The 23760-nt window shown below is 40.6% G+C and overlaps 1 protein-coding gene across 1 annotated transcript in view; it reads left to right on the forward strand.

Moving 5' to 3' along the window:
- The window catches only part of TCF4 (transcription factor 4), a 326213-nt gene that overhangs the window by 89937 nt on the left and 212516 nt on the right, over positions 1-23760 (forward strand). The window contains 2 exon segments of the mRNA XM_030566724.1: positions 17221-17282; positions 20911-21007. Of these exon segments, the coding sequence (XP_030422584.1) occupies positions 17221-17282; positions 20911-21007 (159 nt within the window).

Below are 23760 nucleotides of genomic sequence, written 5' to 3' on the forward strand. Positions count from 1 at the left end.
CCTAATCCCCTGAGCAAACCAGTAGTAAATTGTTTATCAAGTAAGTAGTAGAATTTTGCCACTTCAAATCTGTTCTTAATCTATTTGCTGCAGTGTAAGGGATAATTATATGTGAATTGCTGCATGTTGCATTTGTATATATATTTATGTTCCTTTCCTTCCCCACCACAAAAACTCTTGTCCAAGTCTGAATTATCTTATTCTCTGACATTCCTGATATCCCAAACTGCCAGTGAATCAAAATGCTTTACTTCACCTGATGCTGCACCCATATTCAGTTGTTCTTAAATCCTTTTCACAGACTCCCTGTTGTCTCTCGAATCATATTCAAGTTCCTTGTTCTTGTTTTCATGGCCCTCCACAATGTTAACTTCTTTCCACCTCTCTGCTCTTGACTCCTTGGACACATGCATTGACTTCCCAAGTGACCACATGACCATGTTGTCTTTATCCTCAACTAGTCTAAGTGATAAATAATTATATTTAAATTCTGGTATTTTTTCCCACCCTTTTCATCTTTTGACATATCCATAACTCCTACAATAAGAAAGAATTAGCAGGGACTAGGATGTATTCAAACATTAGTATGTCCTGTATGCAAAAAGAATCTTTTGCTTTTTTTACATTTTTATGTATCTAAGGTAGTCTCTGTTGCCATTCTTTCATTTAAAGACATTTCCAGTTTTAACCCCCTTTTCTTTAATTACATTCCATGGCTGATGTGCTAATATTTTCCCTCTGAAGGCAAAGATCAAATGTGAATTTGGCCATGAGCAAGATGTTTTTTAGTTTCCATCTAGTCTTTTGTGGACGTTAGAGCATGTCAGACACTTGAACACATTTGACAATCTCTTTTCAGAAGACACTGAGGGCTGGATTACTAAAGAGTTTAACTGATCAGAATAAAAATATATTGGCAGACTTACATGAGGAAATACCGTATATACTCGTTCATAAGCCGATTTTTTTTAGTGAAAAAGGGAAGCACCAGAGAAGGGGGTCGGCTTATGAACGGGTATAGAGAGAGAGAGGTGGGACACAGCTCCTCCCCCCAACAGAGGGGGCAAGGAGAGGCAGCAGAGCCAGCAGAGCCAGAAGGGAAGAGGCGGGGCCAGAGTCTCTCTGCTTCTGGCCATGCTGCTTTCCCCCCAGCCTCCGAAGCAGCTGCAGCTCTGAGGCTGGCAGACTGCATCCGTGCCGCTTGGTCCCGCCCCCCAGAGCAGGCTATGGCTGCGCCTCCTGGCCCGCCAGAGCATGCTGCGGCCATGCCACCCGGCCCAGCCCGCTGGAACATGCTGCGGCCGTGCCACCCGGCCCAGCCCACTGGAACATGCTGCGGCCGTGCCGCTCGGCCCAGCCCGCTGCAACATGGTGCGGCCATGCCACCTGGCCCAGCCCGCTGGAACATGCTGCGGCCGTGCCGCTCGGCCCAGCTGCTGGAACATGCTGCGGCCGTGCCGCCCGGCCCAGCCCACTGGAACATGCTGCGGCCGTGCCGCCCGGCCCAGCCCGCTGGAACATGCTGCGGCCGTGCCGCCCGGCCCAGCCCGCTGGAACATGCTGCGGCCGTGCCGCCCGGCCCAGCCCGCTGCAACATGCTGCGGCCGTGCTGCCGCCCGGCCCAGCCCGCTGGAACATGCTGCGGCCGTGCTGCCGCCCGGCCCAGCCTGCTGGAACATGCTGCGGCCGTGCTGCCGCCCGGCCCAGCCCGCTGGAACATGCTGCGGCCGTGCCGCCCGGCCCAGCCCGCTGGAACATGCTGTGGCCGTGCCGCCTGGCCCAGCCCGCTGGAACCTTCTGCGGCCGTGCCGCCCGGCCCAGCCCACTGGAACATGCTGTGGCCATGCCGCCTGGCCCAGCCCGCTGGAACATTCTGCGGCCGTGCTGCCTGGCCCAGCCCACCGTGCTGCCTGGCCCAGCCCAATGGGAACATGCTGCGGCCGTGCTGCCCGGCCCAACCCGCTGGAGCACACTGCAGCCGTGCCATCTGGCCCAGCCCACTGGAACAGGCTGCAGCTGAGCTGCCCGGTCTGGCCCGTCAGAGCAGGCTGTGGCCGCGCTGCCCAGCCTGCTGGAGCAGCTCCAGCCAGGCCAGGGACATCCTCCGCTGGCTCTCTCCAGATAGGGTGGGAAGGGATGGGATGGGGAGAGTGTGGGGGTCCTGGGCTAGGGGTGGGGTCATGTGGGGGGTGGTTACAGGAGTTACTCCCCTGACTCTCAGCTCGCCGGGACACTTTGTTTACTTAGGTTTACCTCCATGCCTGCGGACGCTCAAGGTAAACAAACCATCTTGGCCCCCTAGCTGCTTGTTCTGATGGCCTGGAAGCCAAAGTTTGCCATCCCCTGAATTATAGGGTCAGTTTATGAACGGTTTATAAAAAAATTCCATTTTTACCTATCCATCTTGAGGGGGTCGGCTTATAAATGAACCGGCTTATGATCGAGTATATACGGTAAGTACTGTACATTACCTACAGATCCTAAGCGCTTAGCAGTACTTATTAATCCCTATTAAATGTAAATTCATACATTTGCCCCAACCTAAAAAAAAATCAGTCATAACAGACTGTACTTTCCTATAGTATTCAAAATCATACTGTGCAGTATTGTATGTTAATGTAGTAAGGAAAATATATACCCTAGCTGATCTTTACAGTCCACACGGTTTTCATTAGAACCTTTTTTGTGATTAACTTTTGAGAAAGAGCTCCATGTTCAAAGCCACTCAACAGCTGACTAATATCACTAACTCACCTTCCCAAGAGTGCTTTAAACTCACTGAAGGAACACCTGGTGGTATGTTTCCAAGAGCAGAAAAGCAATAAGCTTTCTGAGCTAATGTACTAGAAAACGGAATCTAGTTTATTTTTTAAACAAATCATTCTTTTTCTCTGCTGGTGCCAGCGTGAGCTGCATGGTTTTGTTCTTCTTCTCTGTTGCCCAGGCAGGTACTGTAACACCCAATCCATTGATCACCCTAGGGAAAGTGGGCTGCCCTTCCTGTCCTACTCAGTTGTTCCTTTTGCCTTTAGCGCAATTAATTATACTTCTGGCAGTTCCTGTGCACTCTTTTTGTTCTGTCACCTTTTCTTCTCCAGCCCTTCAGATGTGTGCCCCTTCCATCTCCATTAAATCTTTGATCTGAAGCCTTATTTTTATCTTGTGATGGCTCAGGAACATCTGTTCTAGGGACAACAATGACAACAGCTTCACTGTTTAGAGTGGCATCGTCAGGCTCCATTACAGGCTCCTCCTCCATCATGAGTGCCTTTCCCACAATGGATTTTATGATCCGTTCCAAGTGAGTCAGCTGCTGGACCAAGGCAGATCAACAATCAGGTCATTGGCCAACTTCTCAATTAAGGAGACAGAGAAACTGATCTTGAAGAAGAGGAGGAAAAAGAGAAAAATCTTAGATCCTCACCATCTAGATCTAGAAGATTATAGGCGTGAAACCCTGAGGTGGTACTATGGTTTATAAAGTTTCCTTAGCCTTAGCCTACAGGCTAGACATTAATTCCATTCCCTCATATAACCACCTCCTAAGAAGATTTAAAGAGAAGTCAGGAAAGGATACTGTCTCTTCACCTTCACAGAAAATATGTAGGTCAACATACTCTTCACAATTACAGAGCTGTAAAATCTTCAGTAAAGTGTAATAAAGTTATTCTGGTTTTATGCTGATGTAACTGAAATTGGAGTCTGAACCAGAAACTTGTTCCCAATGCCACCTGGTCAGGGCCCCCTTCTGACTTTCCTCTTTAAAAAAGTGTTGTGTCAAATCAAATTTCTTCCAGGTTCTATTAAAAAGGGTACGTTTGTGAGTACAGTGAACTTGTTGCTCTTAGGATACTTCCAATTTTCTCTCCCCAGTCACCTGAAAAGAGATGATTTTCCCAAAACAAACACATTTTCATGGGAAACTAACTCTGCTGTACCAGTCCTTGATCAAACAGTGTTTCTTTGAAATCCTGTCTGCATGCCGTAATGGTGGCAAAGTGGGTGAGTTGGAATTGAAGCAAAAGAGTAGTTCTGTATCTATAATGATTGAGATTGGCGAAAGAATCAGAATAGAAACGCTCCTGAAAGCCAGGAGATTTTCTTCTGTTAAATCTCCTTCAGGATGCATACATAAATAACTTTTACATCCAGACATCATTTCTACTAAAGTGAATTCTAGTGTAGGCCTACTGCATTTCCAGTTCACCACTCTCGCCTTTGGGGCTGACATCTGTCTCTAAGGCCTTCACATGATGATGATAACAGTGGCAGCCCTCTAAGGGAAAGTGTCTTGGTGGCATTGCACATGGAGGGATGGCTCTTCTGCGACCAGGACCAGTACATAGGACTTGCACTCTTTTAATGTCTTTCGGGTGGAACAAAGCTCACTCTCACGCCTGAGATTACCCAGCTGGTAATCTTGATGAACATCTAATCAGAAAGTGAATATCCATTGGAAAGAATTATTCAAATAATAAAAATCCCATGGTCCAGTTGATTCAGCTGAAAGAACTCAAACAGTTTGGAAATGCATGGTTTGTCAGGCAGGCATCTAGTTTCCTGACAGGACCCACTTTCATGGGCAGAATTGTGACTGTAGACCTTACCCCAGCTTTTCCTCCTGATCATAGATGGCCCAAATCAAAAAGACCTGGATCCCTCCTAGCAGTCCTTTCATTGCAGAAACCAAGGCTTGAACATCATTAGGTCTTCCTTAACTCTCTTTGTTTTAAGATTGAGTCTCTGGTAGCAATTACTTTTGTGAGGAGGATCATTTTGTTGCCCTTCTCTGCAATCCACCCTTATGATTATACACAGCAACTATGCAGATATGGGATAGGTGTATGCCAGTGTGCACTAAGATCCATCAATTCATAGAGTTTAAGGAACCATTAAATCATCCAGTCTGACCTCATGGATAACACAGGCCATTAAACATCACACAGTTACCCATGTACTGAGCCCAATAACTTGTTTCTGATTGAAGCATAACGTGTTTTACTAAAGCATTTCTTCCAGAAAGGAATTCAATCTTGATTTGAAGACATCAAGAAATGGAGAATCCACCACTTCTCTTGATAGTTTGTTCCAGAGGTTTGGCATGCATGTATTTCCAAAACAAATACTGTGTATCCTCTTCTCAGGGAATAAACATATATGTTAATTTTGACTATGTCATTTTGTGTTTTGTTTGGAAAACTAGCTTGTTTAATATTTTGATATTAACTGTTGTGCTCAGCAGCTGATCATCCAAAACTTCACCTAAATTTGATCTTCTGGAATGTCACCTATCCATTTCCTTTCCAGGTGAATTTCAAAGCAGAAAACTCAGCAACAAAAATATATATATTATTAATTATTAAGAGTGGATATATAACCATACATTAGAAGATTGTTGTATTCCAGTATGTATGCCACTCTGTCATAGCATTTTGTTATTTTATTTAGATAATTTCTGGAACCAAAATATTATGAATAACAGTAATAATAAATAATACATTACATTATATATATATACACACACAACTTTACTTCCTCTAGAGTTATTATGTCTGGATTTTCAGTTTATTCAGCACTGTATTTAGTATTTTTTTTAAAGTATTGGTTGGCAACTGTTCGGGGGAAAATTAAGAAAACACACAGTTAAGAATTTCTGTCTTTCTGAAATTGAGAGAGTGGAGATTTTTCAGAAACAGATTTTTAAATACTGGATGCTTAATTAGTCTCTTGATTACTACATCCTTTCAGTGGCAACTAGTCTTATAGTGATGATTTCCCAGCATGCTGGTTGTCTCTGTATTTCACGTTATTCTTCCCTTTCTTTACACTGAATCTAAAGCAAACATAAAGAACTTTGGGTGAAATCCTGGCCCAACTGAAGTCAATGATGAAACTTTCACTGACTTAAAAGGAGCTGGGATTTCAGCCTCTATCTTGGAGTAGCTGCAAGGTTTATCTTGTGGCAGGAAACTTAAATCTATCTGTTTTTATCCAGTACCATCATTTTGATATCTGAGCCCCATTCAGCATTTTAAAGTGTACACAATTAGGTGTATTTCTCTGTGTCTCTCTCTCTCTCTTTTTCTTCACTCCAGTCAGCACGGAGTGTAGATAAATTATTTGATTTCTGTGAAGGTGGTGGTGGTGGAGCGGGAGAGCTATTGTGGGAAGGCTGGATGAAAGCTGAGGTTTGTAATCATCCTGGCACAGAGTCATGGCACACCTTTCCTAATGCAGAAGGTATGACATAAGGTTAGGTGATTGATATGTGAGATTTTGAATTTGATCTGTTTCCACAAAGAAAGGTTGGGGCGGTGATCCATGCACTCTAATAAATAACAGCAGTACCAATCAAATAAGATCAGTCTAATACAGTTTGTTAGCTTAATGGCTGTTTTCCCACAGCATCATTCAAAACGTGACACTCTAGCCCATGCTTTTGAAAACAATGGTTGCTTTCAGAAAGCCTTTCTTGGTGCAAATCTTAATCTCATAATCTTGTCACTTTCACTGAATGCTTGCTCTGCATGTGGCACATGGTTAGGCAGCATGTATATGTATGGAGGAGCAATATGTCAGTCATTGTTCATCATTCCCAAACCTGACAAGATCATCTGCTGTGCCCTTTTTTCTCTATTTACTCATGTCATTTTTTGGTCATTATTATGTTCTCAACTATATCGCCAGGTCCATATCACCATGTCATTTCATCTCACTGTTCACATGCTATCTCTTCCTTGAAGCAGTTAATCCACAGTTTTGTTTTTCAGCTCTCACATATTCTTGTTACTCTTGGAATTTCCTCCAATTTGTTGACCTTTTTCTGGGAGCAAAGTGCCCAGAATTGTATGCAACAGCCTTGGTGCAGTATCACCAAGGTGTTATATGTAAAGGAAGTATCACCTCCTGCTTCATGATGTGATGACTCTGGATCCCAAACTTGCCAGTGATATTTTTTTTCAAACCCTATCATGTCACAAACTCGTCTTAGTTACTGTCCCATATCGGCCCAGTTTTTTTTGGATGTTGATGCTTTCCAAGCATTTTCCTTTCATTTAAAATCTGTATTTTGGACTATTTCTCCAGCTAGTAGTTTGCATTTTTTCCAGGAAAAATGTCCTTTTGTTATTTTCTAACCATATTTCTAACTCCAAGCCCTCTCTATGGGGAACTCCCAGAGAGTTCAGACAATGGAAGCTTCACTAAAGAGGGCTTGCAGAATTGGACACTGTGTTCCTTAGCATGACTTCATTGTCCTCACTAAAGTATACAACACCTTCCAGCTTAGTATCATCTATGAATGGAATCATGCCATTTGCATTTGTTCCCCCCACCCAAATCGTTAATGAAGACATTAAATGAAACTGTGCCTAATACTGATCTCTGTATTACAGCACTAAGGCAGCTCACCCAAACTTGCCTTTTCCCATTATTCTTTGTTTATAGTACTATGGTGTTGAATCCACGTGTGTGCTCATAACTAGGGCCTACCAAATTCACGGCCATGAAAAACGCATCACAGAGTGTAAAATCTGGTCTCCTCCTCATGAAATCTGTTTGTTGTTTGTTTTTTTTTGGTGTGCTTTTACCCTATACTATACAGATTTCATGGGGAGGCCAGCATTTTTTGAATTGGAGGTCCTTACCCACAAGAGTTGCAGAGGAGTCGCAAGGTTATTTTAAGGGTGTCACGGTATTGCCACCCTTATTTCTGCACTTCCTTCAGAGCTGGGCTGCCGGAGAGTGGCAGATGTTGGCTGGGTACCCAGCTCTGAAGGCAGTACCCTGCCAGCAGCAGCAGAGAAGTAATGATGGCAATACCATATCATACCATACCACCCTTACTTCTGCGCTGCTGTCTTACTAGTTGGGTGGCTGGAGAGTGGTGACTGCTGACTGAGGACCCAGCTTGGCAGGCAGCAGCGCAGAAGTAAGGGTAGCAATACCACACCATGCTGTCCTTACTTCTGCGCTACAGCTGGTGGCGGCTCTGCCTTCAGAGCTGGGCTCCCAACCAGCAGCTGCCGCTTTCCAGCTGCCCAGCTCTGAAGGCAGCGCTGCTGTCAGCGGCAGTGCAGAAGTAAGGATAGCAGTATTGCAACCCCCTACAATAATCTTGCGATCCCCCACAACTCCTTTTTTGGGTCAAGACCCTTTAAATTACTACACCATGAAATTTCAGATTTAAATAGCTGAAATCATGAAATTTGCAATATTTAAAATCCTACGACTGTGAAATTGACCAAAATGGACCATGAACTTGGTAGGTCCCTGCTTATAACCAAGCCAATTTTAACTACAATTTCAAGTTGGATTTATTGAGACATTGTGCAGAGTCTGTGTTGTATCCACTGCACTCCCTTTGTTTACTAAAATTTACCGAGTTTGTCCAAGATTATTTGTTTTTTATTAAATGCATGTTGTTTATTGTTCATGGTTAAGTTGCCCTTTCAGGCCATGTCTATACTAGACTGCTAAAGGGGCACATCTATGGTGCTGCAGCTGTGTCGCTGTAGCACTATAGTGTAGACACTTCCTACGTCAACAGGAGGTGTTTTTCCATAGTGTAGTTAATAATCCACCTCGCCAAGAGGCATTAGAAATCTTCCCTCGACCTAACGAGCCTACTCTGGGGATTAGGATGAGCTAACTATGGCATTCAGGATGTGAATTTTTTCACAGCCCTAAGAGACATAGCTGGGTCAATTTAATTTTCTGAGTAGACCAGGCCTCAGACCCTGATCCCGCAAAGACATATTCAACTTTACATGCCCTGTGAATAGTTCCATTGACTTTAATGAGATTACTCATAACGTGTAAACATATGCTTAAATCTTTGCAGGATCAGAGTCTAGGAGTTCATAGAATTATTTTTTGGAATACCTGTAGTACTAATTTGTGGTGAATTAAGGTAGACTTACTGAATAGTAATTGCTGATATTTTTTTTTCATTTCTAGAAATTGAAAAATGCATAATTGTTTTGAGTACTATTTTATGAAGGAATGGTTAGCCCAGGGGTCAGCAACCTTTCAGAAGTGCTGTGCTGAGTCTTCATGTATTCACTCTAATTTAAGGTTTTGCGTGCCAGTAATACATTTTAACGTTTTTAAAAGGTGTCTTTCTATAAGTCTATAATATATGACTAAACTATTGTTGTATGTAAAGTAAATAAGATTTTTAAAATGTTTAAGAAGGTTCTTTTAAAATTAAATTAAAATGCAGAGTCCCCGGCCGGTGGCCAGGACCCAGGCAGTCTGAGTGTCCCTGAAAATCAGCTCACGTGCCCCCTTCGGCACCCGTGCCATAGGTTGCCTCCCCCTGTGTTAGCCTTTGACTGTTGATAGTGTACCACATCTCACTCAAAAAACCCTGCAAACAAAATAAAAAGAACAATAAGGGACAGACTTCCATCTGCTCGTGGAGCACTTTGATGTTGTATGCCACATATAACCCCGTCATGGCCACAGGCAAATAGAACTGTTCAGGGATTCATGCTGAGAATAACCCATCAAACAAGCTCTGGACCCGTGCCTGTGACATTCAAGATTCTACCTTGCATGCGGAGAACTCTTGCACAGAGGCAAGGGGTTTGTAGCCCTTCCACATTGTTAAAGGTGAGGGTTAGGAATAGGGCACCAGGGTGGCAGCATATTAAGACTGAGAAGCCTTCACCCAGAAACTGAAAGAGTTTTATTCCACTCTGTAGGGGTAAAAAAATATTCTGCAAGGTTACTATTTATTTTTAAACAAATGTATAGATATAATCAAAGTTGTTATTATGAATAATGTTGATACATTCATATGTATATAAAAACCTTTTCACCTTCATCCTAGTGCCTTTTTCAAGATGAAGAACTGAAGTTGTTTAAAGAATACGTCCTTCTCCCCCACCTAGAGTTTGTTTTTGTAGAGATCTCCATCATGTGTACTTCATATTGATTTACTTTTTTAAAACTGTAACTGAGATAAAGAATTAGTAGTTTTAAACAATGGGAACTACATGTTCCGCTGTGATCAAGGAATTAGATAATCAGGCATGTTTGCTTAAGGGTCTGTATCTTGAGGCTTTTATAGGGCAATATTAAAGCCCTGAGCCTTCTTATTATGCCAATACCCAGAAGATTGCTTTAATGAGAAGTAAAGGGCCTTTTTCCAATTACCAGGGAATAACTGTATTAAGTTCCTGTGTTATGTCAACCTGCTTTGATTTGATTACTGTGAAAGAAATGGATTTATCTGTCAGTGTTACTTAATTAAGTCTTCTCATTGATGTTTTGCAGAGTAATATAGTGTGGCTTGCACATTTAAGTCTAAATACAAAGAAGATTGGTTGAAAGCTAAGGCACAACCCCTGAAGATAATGTCCAAGAGCGATTGCTTGTCACTCTCAGATCACAGGCCAAAACTTTAACATAGGTGGAAAAAATTGGGTATTTTAAAGGCTTAAGTTGAAACAAGGTTGAGGGCAAGGAGTTTTCAGTGAAGTCTAGGACAAGTAGAAATGTCAGCTTTTATAATCTGCTTTGTGTGGGGCTATAGAGAGAAGGGGGATGGAGGAGGGTCATGCCCTGTAACTGTTCTATCAGTACAGTTTTCCTAATCTGGTACTGAATAGCATATGTGGGTGAATAGAACAATGTTTTAGGAACTTCCTTCTGACTTGGTATAAGATACCAAACCCCACCCACTTACTGACCCTCTTTCTACCCCCGTTACCCCCCGAGGCAGCCATCCTTCTCCTTATTAGTCCCAGCTATCCTGAATTGTTGTGGGATGTTCAGAATCTGGGAGCACCCTAGTTTTGATGTATCTGCTGTTCCGTGGGATTTTGAGCAGTCCATAGTGCCTTCTGGCATCTGGCACATGCAGTGCCAAAAGGAGGTGGTGACACACACAGTTGCAGGATGCTTCCTAGCAGAGGATATTGAAACCTCAATTCAGGAAGCCACAAAACATGGGCTTACCTTTAAGCATGTAAGAAGTTCCATTGATTTCAGTGGGACTGCTTCCAAGAATCACAGAAGCGGTCATTTAGTCCAGTCCCCTGCACTCATGGCAGGACTAAGTATTATCTAAACCATTCCTGAAGGTGTTTGTCTAACCTGCTCTTAAAAAACTCCACAACCTCCATAGGCAATTTATTCCAGTGCTTAACCACCATGACAGTTAGGAAGCTTTTGCTACTGTCCAACCTAAACCTCCCTTGCTTTAATTTAAGCCCGTTGCTTCTTGTCCTATCCTCAGAGGTTGAGAAGAACAATTTTTATCCCTCCTTCCTGTAACAACCTTTTATGTACTTGAAAACTGTTATCCTGTCCCCTCTCAGTCTTTTCTTTTCCAGACTAAACAAACACAATTTTTTCAATCTTCCTTCATAAATCATGTTTTCTAGACCTTTTATCATTTGTGTTGCTTTTCTGTGGTCTTTCTCCAATTTGTGCACGTCCTTCCTGAAATATGGCATTCAGAACTCCAGTTGAGGCCTAATCAGCATGGAGTAAATCAGAAGAATTACTTCTCATGTCTTGCTTAAAACATTCCTGCTAATACATCCCAGAATGATGTTCACTTTTTTTGCAACAGTGTTACACTGTTGATTCATATTTAGTTTATGGTCCACTGTGACCCCTAGATCCCTTTCTGTAGTACTCCTTCCTAGGCAGTCATTTCCCATTTTGTATGTGTGCAATTGATTGTTCCTTCCTAAATAGAGTTCTTTACATACTGTCCTTACTGAATTTCATCCTATTTACTTCAGACCATTTCTCCAGTTTGTCCAGATCATTTTGAATATTAAGCCATCCTCCAAAGCACTTGCAAACCCTACCAACTTGGTATCATCCACAAACTTTATAGTTGTGCTCTCTATGCCATTATCTAAATCATTGACGAAGATATTGATCAGAATTGGACCCAGAACTGATCCCTCTAGGCCCCCACTTGTTATTCCCTTCCATCATGACTGTGAATCACTGATAACTACTCTCTGGGAGCTATTTTCCAAACAGTTTTGCACTCATCTTACAGTAGCTTCACCTAGGTTGCATTTCCCTACATCAGATAAAAGGGCCTGACAATATGGATTTTTAAAAAATTTACTAAATTCAAAGAAAGAAAGAAAGTTTCTGATAGAGCATGCATTAAATAATGTCCTTATTAAAAAAAATTCATATATGTAAACATTATAAGAATTTTTTTGCTTCTTGGCTGATGGTCATAAGAATTATTTTATCAAGGAGCAAACTGACTAGATAGGGGAACCAGTAAAACTGACAACACAAAGTGCTGTCGAAAACACGATGTAATCGAATTGAAAAATAGGGAAATATTGCTATTTGCTGTCAGCTTTATGAATCTTTGTGTTACTTGCAACTGTGTTCCTGATCCTGCATTTGGATCTACACAAGTGGGCCCTTAAATCCGTGCAAAGTACAGTGGATTTCAATGACCTCCATGCATGTGCAAGAGTTTGCCTCCACGGATCAGATTGCTGGATCAGGTGGATATAAAGCTTCCAGACACACATGTAATTTTCAGGTTGATGGCACCCTTTTAAAAGCTTGACCAAGATGATGCAGTTTGCACTGCCCCTTGAAGCATGTCAGACTCTTGTTCTGGCAGATCACCAACCACATCAGAGAATGGAGCACTGGTGTTATTTGCTCCTGAGGTCAGTCCACTCATTAGATGAGCCTCTGTTCTTCAGTGGCTCAGGCTTCCAGGTGCTTTTCTAATGCAGCGTCAAGTCGAACACATTGCAGTAATCTATCCTTGAGGTTACACAGGCATGGATTACTATGGTGAGTACTACAGGAGGAAGTAATGTTCACAGTCTCTGAGCTAAGCTGTAGATGGAAAGAAAAGAAAAGCATTACATGCCACTTTTGTCACTTGGGAATTCAAGAGTACCTTAGTTATGGGTACAATACAACTGAGGACTGTAAACTGAATTGACCAAAGGTGGATATATATATTCAGTAGGAGGCACGCTCACAGCCCTGGCTCAGTCCTTTGGATGTTTTCTCCCTATCAGCAATTTCCATCAAAACAGAGCGGAGACTAAATTAATTTGCTCCCAGACTTTTGTCAGATTCTGAGGGAGAAAGGAGACTACGCTGTCTGGGATCAGCAAATGGCTGTGTAGGTTTGAGTGTCAGCCTTGTACGGATGATACTACAGGCTATAATGTTAATGAGATTACTCATGTGAGTAAAGTTAGTCAAGTTACGTTTGTAAAATCAGCCTTCATTGTTCCTGAGGTGTTGGGATTGAAATGTGCTGCTTAAATGTGAAAGCACTGTTATTGTTGCCATTATGTAATGGATGGAAACAACACTACCCAAAGTGACAACTTTTGTTTCACTTTCAGTTTCACACAGAATTATTTTAGCCTTTTCAAATATGCAAATCTTCATTATTTTTCAAAGTAAGTGTTAGGAGCTAAAAGACCAGTTTTGTAGTATTTTTCTTGGTTTGTTGGTGACGTTTGCAACGGTATCATTAACACAGTGACAGCATTTACATTATAAACTCCATTTTTGGAGGTTTATAACTCAGCCATAAACATTTACTCCAGGCTGATATTTGGCACACCTGGTAAGTGATTAGCTTATATTCTCATGTAATCATATTTGGTATTTTGGAAAGAGAAGAAAGGAACATTATAAATATAAGGGAGACGGTATAAGAAAGTTAGAGATATTTTCATGGACAAAGTTATGCATAACATACACTATTGCCAGTTTTCCTAAGGGGTTTAATATGGATTTTGGAAGGTATAGTAGAGTCATTGCATAGTGGTCCAATGCCTGATCCAAAGCTCGTTGTGGGAGCATTTCTGCTGACATCAGTGGGCTTTAAATCAGGACCTGAAAGCATTAAAAATCAGTTACATAACACAAATTATATGTAAAAAAAAATCCTGCTTAATTAACCGAAGGGCATGGATGATCTGATCTGTCAGGTAATGATACACATTTTCTTTATTTGTCTAGAGCCTTAATTAAATATTTACCTGAGAATGTCTTTTGTTATTAACACCCTATACTTTTATTGAGATAATAGGAATTATTATTTGGGAAAAAATAAAATTAAACCCAAAATCTTTAAGATAAAAATATTTTGTTTACAAAACATTAATAGTCATACTACCCATATTTTAGATTTCCTAATGTACGGCTTTGCTCCTCAGACACTTAACTGACCTAAGTTAGAAGTGCAAATGTACCCAGTTATGTATATCAGAATATATTATATATACTCACACACATATATTTAAATGCAATGCTGTGATTAAAATTCCTCTAGCAATCTAGACCAAATATGTCTTTTTGTGTAATTAGATTAAAAGCTTCTGTTTGTGCTTAACAAATAACAAGCAATGATATTATTAAATTAATAAGAAATTGGATGAAGAATACTAATGAAATACAATAGTGCCTTATGTGCCAAATTTATGTCCTAATCTGGAATAGTGTGTTGATTGATGGTCACACTAACTCAAAAAGATATAATGGGAATATTGGGGAATTCAGAGATGAGTGATAGGAATGATTACAGGCATAGAAAGATTTTTATGTGAAAAGTGATTTAAAATTACAGGTTTGTTTTGGGTAGGAGGGGAAAAAGAGAGATGGGATAGAGTTAAACAAAATGTGAATGGTAAAAAGAGGGTAAATTGGGCACTCCTATTCACTTTTGTTATCATATAAGTACTAGTGGCATTTAAAGAAATGAAAAGGTAACAAATATAAAATTGGTAAAAAGAAATACTTTTCTCTCAACACAGCCTGTGGAATTCATTGCCATTAGATATAATTGAGACCAACCTCTTAGAAGGAGTACAAAAAGGAGGAGACGTGTATATGGATAATGAAAATATCCACAATTACATTAGATGTTTTCTGCCTTGAAACATAAAGGTGCTTTAAAACAAAAATTCTTTAAATCAAGCACTACACGGTCAGGTAATTTTTGAAGTCAAGCTTGTTTCTTCAGCGCTAACTCAACCATGTTGTAACATTTTCTATTCCCGAATCAGGTTCTAGAAGTGCTGGGTCATACATCAACTCTTCCTCTTTCGAAAAAAGTAACACAGCTCAAATTCGTGAGTGCCAGTTCCCTTTGAGCCCTGGTCCTTTTGACTCACAGAAGATTGAATATGTGACCTTGGAGTGTCAGAACAGGGGCCCTTAAATATAATATTAATAGCAAAATCAGATTTAGTGAAATATAACACATCATGAAAAGATACTGAATGAAATTTACTGTTCTGGCCCCAGTCAATCTGAGGCATGTGCTTAATTTTAAGTATATGAGTATTCCCACTAACTTGAACGAATGCCCTAAATTAAAATGACTTAAATGCAACTGCTCACATGCTTACATTTAAATCTGTCCTTAAGTGCTTTGCTGGATTGGCACCTTATTTAGTCATTAAATGTTTTTTGGTAAATGGGATAGCCTGATGATATTCCCAGCTCTGTGTGCTGGGGATTCCATGAGGACAGTGGTCATACAAGCTTACTCCAGCATCCTTGACTACACCACAAAGAATATAATGCTTTCAGCCTTAAATAGTAGAGTTTAGGGACTGTAGCCTCTTCTCTTGGGCCTTGATACAGCCTCAGAACTAACATGACCTGCCCTGAGGCACACAATTCATTGTCTGACTATCCATGAGGGACATCTGTTCTCAATTGGGGTGTCTTTGAAGCAGCCAGTCTGCTTTTCTTTCTGAAACGTTCAATCTAAAACAATATAAAAACTCATTATGACAGAGGTAACAATTTTAACAGTAATAAAAGCTGCTCATTATAAAAACAACAACTCTTCTTACCTTAGGAAAGACTAAAACAGAAAGAATACAAGAAATTATTCTGTTTACAGTAGCATCAAGAGAAACAGTAACAGAAAAATGTTATGAAACAGCATTCCACCCTTGAAATAACATTTTTCTAATACTCCTCCAGTTTTGTCAAGGGAAATTTAGAGTTGCATTCTGTAGCACTTAGCAATTATATATCACCTTTTTGTCCAAGGATCTTGAAGCACTTTATAAAGAGTAATTTATTAAGCCTTACAGCACCTTTTTGAGGTAGATATTGTGCTATCCAGTTTACAAATGGATAAAATGGGCCAGAGAAAGTGATTCACTCTGTGGCCATGTCTACATTACCGGGGCTATTGTGGTAAGCTGTGGCATTGTAGATAACCCCATAGTGCAGATGCAGCCTATAGGATGGAAGGGGTGTAGAAACATCACCTCCCTGAGTGAAGGTAGCTGGGTTGAGAGAAACATTCTTCTGTCAGGCTGGCTGTGTCCACACCAGTGGCTAGATTGGCACAGCTGTGGCACTCAGGCGTGAGGATTTTTCACATACCTGAGCTCCATTGCTATGTCAGTCTGTGTTTGAAGTGTAGACCAGGTCCCAGTCATACATCTGTTCAGCAGCAGAGTTCAGGAGAGAATGCAGGAGTCCTGATTTCCTGGCCCATGCTCTAAACACTAGACTGTACTACCTCTTTGCAATTTTGCCATATCTTTCCTATTGTATGTTGCTACTGCCTCAAAGAGAGGGGGCAGAAACATTTAAGTGGTTGAGCACAATATTGAAAGTATCCAAAGCTAATGGAAAGATTCCCATTGATTTCAATAGGCATTGCATCAGGCATTAAGGAAATTCAGGAAAATGCTTAAGTATGTAATTACATCCATCGCTATTCAGGAAAGCGATTAAGCATGTGCGTAACTCCTCTTGACTTCACTGGTACTTGAGTGCATTCTTTCCTGAATTGGGTCTGAGTGAGGATCTGTGTAGGAATATTTACTTTGAAAATATTGTACATTAGCTTCTGGGTTTTGTCTGTTTCATCACATCTTATTTTTGGTGTTTGATTATATGTATTTTGTGGCAAAGATTTTGGTACAACTTTAACTAGTACATCAGAGTCAGGTTTTTAAGTCTCATGAAACACTGAACTACTGAAGTAATTTTTATGTTCAATCCTCTGGTTCCTGAGGGTCCAGTTCATTTCTGCTGTGAATTTAAATTAGTTAATTTAAGTGGATGGGTCAGAAGCCACTGTCATCGTAGTAGCCCTATGCCTGATTCTTAATTAAAGGCAACAGGAGATTAATTTGAAACATTAATTTAAAAGTGCTTACACAAAAGGAAAGAATTATTGCAATAAAGCCTAAAGAACTTTTTTGTCCCTAGATGTAGAAGACAGAACTAGCTCAGGGTCCTGGGGGAATGGAGGACATCCTAGTCCATCCAGGGTAAGTATATCTAATCTTTTTCCTAAACCAGACTTCCTGCATATGTAAATTTACAATCTTAAATTTGAGATTTACACCTGATTGCATAGAAAAATGTACATGCAAAGTTGGCTGTAGACCTGCTTCTCTTCAAAATTACTTCTTTTACATTCTTATCTGATCCTGCAATTGAATTTGACACCTGCCCCACTCCTGCTAACAGCTAGCAAGAATTTTCATTAGCCACTTTGCCTTGCTAGTCAGTATCAGCCATTGATCCAACACTGTATGTTATCTCAGTACTGGAAGAGGCATTTTTTTGTTATTGTTGACATTTCACTTACTGTAGTTAGCTTGCTGGGAGATTTTATGTCTCACTGGCACAGATATCTACATGCAAAAAATCCATTGCATAGTATTGGGAAGCACTCGTACAGTCAAAATGTACTACTTCATCACCGGGGGTCACTGCCACTCTTCCTAACATTAGAATCATAGAACATTAGAATCATAGAACTACAGGGTTAGAAGGGACCGCAAAGGGTCATCTAATCTAACACCTTGCCAAGATGCAGGATTATTCCTCACTCCCTGGGTAGTCCCACTGAAGTGGAACTACTGGAAGGGAAAGCTACTATTCCTCATGAGTAGACAAGTGTTCTCAAGGGTGGCAAAATCTGAGCCCGCATTTCTTTGTTCTCACTCAATCTGGCCATTTACAGCGTCTTTCTACTTCAGATCTCTCTTCAGGTGACCATCTCTGCATTGCCCTACCTCAGCATTCTGCTCAGCCTCTGTCGGTTTCTTCAGTGAAAAGGCACAGTTCAAGACTTAACAAGAGTACACCTTTTAAAAACTGATATTCCCTGCTTTGGTGGGGGTGTAGGCTGAATGTCTTTAGAACAAATCATTAACTCACAACGGGCTATGTATGTGAGGCTTAAGGGATCCGTAACCTTTTGGGAACAATTTTCAACAACTAGAGGCCTACAGTCTGCCTATAAAATTGTTCATTTGTAGGCAAACATGCATCTGTATCCTTAAACTCGATGTCTGTGCACACAAGGACTAGTTTTCATTCACATTTAACTATTTTGCATGTACAAATGCATGTTTGCAAAAATGTTTACCTTTTTGCTTGTAACTGTGCATATTTTGGTGGCACAGCAGAGGTAGCCAGCTTGAAAATGTAGCTCTCAAACATATTTAGGGCCCACCAATCTTTTCCCCCAAGCTTGAAGGGATAATATCTCCACTTCCAAAGTCAGAACATTTCAAAGAGCCGTGGATAGTGACTTCTCTTGTCTTCAGGCAATGTGCTACTAACTTTAATCTTCAAAGTACAGTAAGATCTTCCTACTTACCAGTAACTTTACCAACCCATTGCTCCAGCTGTCAAGTTTGACATTCTAATGCATTATGTGGATGAGATGAGGAAATCTTTCCTGCTCCTGACATTATGATGCACACACACTGACATAATTAATTCCTATTACAGTAAAGTGTCGTTACTGAACTACTACCTACCATGGGAATTACTGAGATACACTATATTTCTTGTTATTTTTATGATAGCTGGAATACAACATAATTCATTAGTTTTGACTTTGAGAAAGTTGTATTTAGAATTGCGTGAAGTCTCAGGATTCAATTTCCATTTATTTGAGTAATAAGAAATATCCCTTCCAATAAAACTATGTGTATACACACACACACACACACACACACACACACACACACACACACACACACACACACACACACACACACACACACACACACACAGAGCTCCGTCCACTTATGGGCCAGACTGCATAACCCTTACATACATTGGGGGCCATTACTCACCTCAGTAGTCCCATTGAATTTACTCATGTAAGTAAAAGTTCACCAGTGTAAGTAAGGTTTGCACCATCAACCCTCTCTGAAAAAGGCCGAGTCCTGAGCTCTTTAATTGGGCAGACCTCTCACTGGGGTCAGAAACTTTGAGCCTGTGCCCCAATCCAGTTGCACAATCAGAGCCTTAATATTTTTCTGAGGATTGGGCTAAAAATCACAGTATACTTCAGGATCAATATTACTTCATGTATTCTGTAAATCCATGATATAAAATTATGCAAGGCAAAATATGGCTTCACCCTTATTTAAAAAAGTTTATTTATGTTGCTGTTTAATTGTCTCTTAATGAATGTAAAGGAATAGGGCTTGCAAGCATTGCTGGCTGTTTTCCATCACCCTAAAGTAGGAGTCCAGTGAGGTGAAGGACAGTGTTATTGTTCATACTCAGACCATTCTTTTTTTCTTTTTTTTTTTTCTTCTGTGGGCAGATTCTGCCTTTGGCTAACATTATGCCAACTGACACTTCTAAGTAAATTTACTTAGCCTTGCATTACACTGCAGCCAGCTGAGCAAAATGATTTTTTCCCCATTTACTGCATACCAGGATTGAATCTCAACCATTTCCATAGAAGAGGAAAAGCCAATCACCATTTCTTATTATACCTGGTTTAGCATCCATTACATCATTACTTCACACATCTGTCAGTTTTATTTTTATCCTTTTCTTCTCCCTTGACACTTGTGGTTGCTTTTAGGGAAAAAAAAATGTTTTGAAAATTAACCTGTAAATTTCCGCACGCAATTATTTAGGCATACATGTCTGAACATGAGTGTACCAGTATATCATGAGATCATATAAAGAAATGAGCACAGTCCGGGGGGGGAGGGGGGGGAGGGAATCCTGAATTTTCATCAAGGTTCCATGTCAGCTTTCTGGTTGTCTTATGCAAATCACTTGACCTCCGTGCATCTCAGTTTCCCCTCCTGAAAATGAGGATGATATTTCTATGCCTGAGAGAGGTGCTGTGAGAAATTAGTAACAGTGTTTGAAGATACAAATGTAATAGCAGCACTACAGATGGACAAACTCTTGTTCATTTTTGTGATTACATTTGAGGTTTTGCACAAATACAGTAATTGTGAGTTTAGAGTGGGAGGCTAGGCTGGGGATGCTTTGAAAATGTGCGCCCTGGTCCTGACAAGATTTACGCATGCGTTTAACTTATACACTTGACTAGTGTCATTGACTTCAGTGGAAGTACTCACAGTGCATAAAGTTAAGCTCATGGGTTAATCCTCCCAGCTTTGGAGTCTTGTTCCTTAATGAGAAAAGTAGTATTAAACACCCACACACTTCAGGCCAAATTTGCCTTTGTATGCGTGCAACAGCCACTGGGTTAAAATGGCAAATTTCTACTTACAGATAGTAGAATTTAAAAAAAAAAACAAATATATTCTTTCTTTTCCCCAACTGATATGAAAGCAGAAAGGCTGACATAGTAAGTGAAAGACATTCGATGGCTTGCGTAGCACCACGCTTCCTGGTATAGTATCTCAATTACCAGGCAGGTGTGTCCACAAAATAAACGCATATTAATTACTAACAAAATAAAAATTTTAAACCAGCTTCAAATAAATTTTGGAACGCATTGCCGCCAGCAAACCCAGTGGAAGAGGACAATGGAGGGAATAAACTTTCTTCGTTATTCAGAATCGAGGGGGAAAGTATAACTTCTTTCTCTGTTATTCTTACAGAAAATGTTTATGTTAAAATTGTAAAACTCTTTTCCCCTTCCCAATTTATTAACAGAACTATGGAGATGGGACTCACTATGATCACATGGCAAGCAGGGACCTTGGGTCACATGACAATCTCTCTCCTCCTTTTGTCAATTCCAGAATACAAAGTAAGAAGAAATCAAATTTCTTAATGTGGTTTTGTTTTTCAAAGGCTTAATTTTTAAACGTGGAAGTTAGTGAGTGTACCGTAGTTTAATTTGAGGACTTCTGTTCCTCTCCCAAGTGTTTTGGGTTTTGTTGTACATAGTCTTTGGGAGGAAATTTTGAATTTTGCCTCTTGAGCAACCTCATATTTTGAAAAATGTACACTAGTGCTGTTTACTGAATAGCCTCTATTTTCTTCGTGTAAGAAGTATATGGCATTTAAAGCAGTGACTGCGTTTTTACATAGAGCGGTGAATGTACTTTCCTGAGGCTTAAGTGTTTTCTTTAAAGGTGTGACCACTTGGCAGAGAATTAAACAGAACTTTTAAAGTTCAAAAAATGTTGCTGAAAATATTACAAATAAATATTCTTTAGAGGTAACAGATAAATAACGAGAGATTGAGATCATAAACCATTGTTTTCTCTGGACCGTGATGGTTCATTGCCTGTTGGGACTTGCAGTCTCTCTGGACTGCAAACTTCTGGATTAAAGATGAGGCTGCCTGCAACATGCTCCACTTGGGACCAACCAAATTCAACTCATGGCATTTGGCAAATCAGTTATGGAAAGCTTGGACTTCCCTGCATTCATTTTAATGAAGCTTGCAAGGATTTACTGTAGCAGCTATAACCGTAGCAGTATAAAGAAAGGCTATAATTATTTGCAAGTGAATGATAACTACTGTCTTTAAATCATGGTTGATAAATGAGTTTGGTTAAAGTAAATATATGATGTAAAAATATTAGTAATCCTTGTGCTTGGCCAAGATCACACCCTTTACTGCAGATATCAATGAACTAGCTGAAATGCTGTGATTGAATGTAAGCCAAGGAAAACAGAGAGCTGTAACTGTGATATATCATTTTGTGAATGTAATGTAGTCCCCTAAAATATGCCTTGTCTTTTAATATTAGGAAATACTTGTGAGTTGCTTAACATTCGGGATAATGTTGAAGCTTGTAATTATTTGTATGTATTCCCCCACAAAACTTAGTTACAACAGTTTCAAGGGTCTGCCTTAAGCCAACAAAAGCAAGGAAATTCTGACATTCCCTTCTTAACTCATGCCATTGGGTTTAGGCAGTGCAAATACGTTACAAATAGTCACACACTTCTGTGACCCCACTGGGCTGAGTGATGCTTCCACGTTTAATCCTTTCATGTGGATCTTTGCAATTTAAGTCTGTCTCTCTTACAACTCTGGTCCTGCCTTACCCAATAAATAAATAAATAGCATTAATCTGCGATTGTTTCCCCCCCATTTGGGAAAAAAAGCTGCTTTCCCTTATTTCAAAAAGTATTCATTACAATAAAATGCTTTTGCAAGCACATTTTTAGGAATAAAATAACAGATTGATTAGATTTAAACAAAGAAACACACAAACAAACACAACATTTTTCTTAAATGTGATTTTTCTGCTGAAGCCTGATTGCCAAAGTCAATGGGAGTTTCACAGCCACAGCCAAGAGAACAATCAAACCTCAATTTTTCTGAAAATACCAATGCTGTCAAATTCAAGATGTCTCTCAGCAGCACTTGATTTGTAACGGTCATCATGCTGAAAGGTCTGGATGTGGAATGTTCCTGCAGTGTCTTTAAGTTTCAGTGTATGTGTATTTATTGAAAAAATAAAATCATTTGGAGATAAGGATACTGATGTTCCTCTATGTGCAGATTAGTGTGCGTGTGTGTGAGAGAGAGAGGCTAACAGCTTCTGACAAGTGTGTTATTGTGTAATAATGCACGCCTACTGTCGAAGCCAATCAGCTTGCTCCCTCAATCTAAAGCATTTTGTAACATTAATTTAGAATCATTCTCTGGTAATTAGAGCAGGTTCCTTTTAATTTGTGCCAGTTTAAGCAGCAAATGGCATGTAAACCACACTTTTATTCCTCCACTTCCACTAATCTCCTAAAGCCTAGATTGTACCCAACCTGCTCAGGTGTGCGCGGGGAAGAGGTAGGGATGATGTCGCCAGGAGCCTCCCTGTGTCCCTGTTTTGCCTATGCAGAGGCCAGACAATCTCATTAGGGAGTGGAAGCTGTTTTCCTAGCACCCTCAGAAGCTGGCTACTCAAAATGGGAGAGAGGAGTAGTGGGTGGTGGCACTGGTACCCCACCTTCTGGGGAATTGGCCAGCAGAGCTTTGATGAGGGCGGATGAGAGCTGTTGCAATGTATACTCCCCAGCAAGATGCCAGGAGTCAGCTCCTCCTGGAACTTCTGCTGCAGTCCCTGTGCACTTCCGCCTTGGTTGCAATAGTTAGAATCAAGTCCTACATGTGGAAGCCAAGGCCATCTGCTGTACTATGCCAGAGAATGCTACTAAGTCTGTGAATCTCCCACTGTTTCTAATGAAAGCACTGTTCTGTCAGATAAGCTGTCTGGTCTGAAACACGGGTCGTTATTGTTTTCAGAGTGTTACATTTTCCACCTCAAGTGGATTTTGAACAGAAGAGGATTCTGTTTTTGGCTAGACGGTTTACCTGACATTAACAAAACTGCCTCAGAGTTGAGGCCAAGGCAGTGTTCTGCTGAACAGAAAGTCAGAGAGCAGTTTACTAACTGTTTCAAAAGTTGGTGATTAGAAAGATCATTTTAAATACAAGAGAGAGAATTCTTCAAGGCATGATAAATTCTTTAGTACCCCTGGGCAGCAAGGACCTTATTTTCTTCTGCGTCTTGTACGGTTTTGCACACTTAACTAATCATTAAT

This window comes from Gopherus evgoodei, chromosome 6 (genome assembly GCF_007399415.2).
Source record: "Gopherus evgoodei ecotype Sinaloan lineage chromosome 6, rGopEvg1_v1.p, whole genome shotgun sequence".
NCBI lineage: Eukaryota > Metazoa > Chordata > Testudines > Testudinidae > Gopherus > Gopherus evgoodei.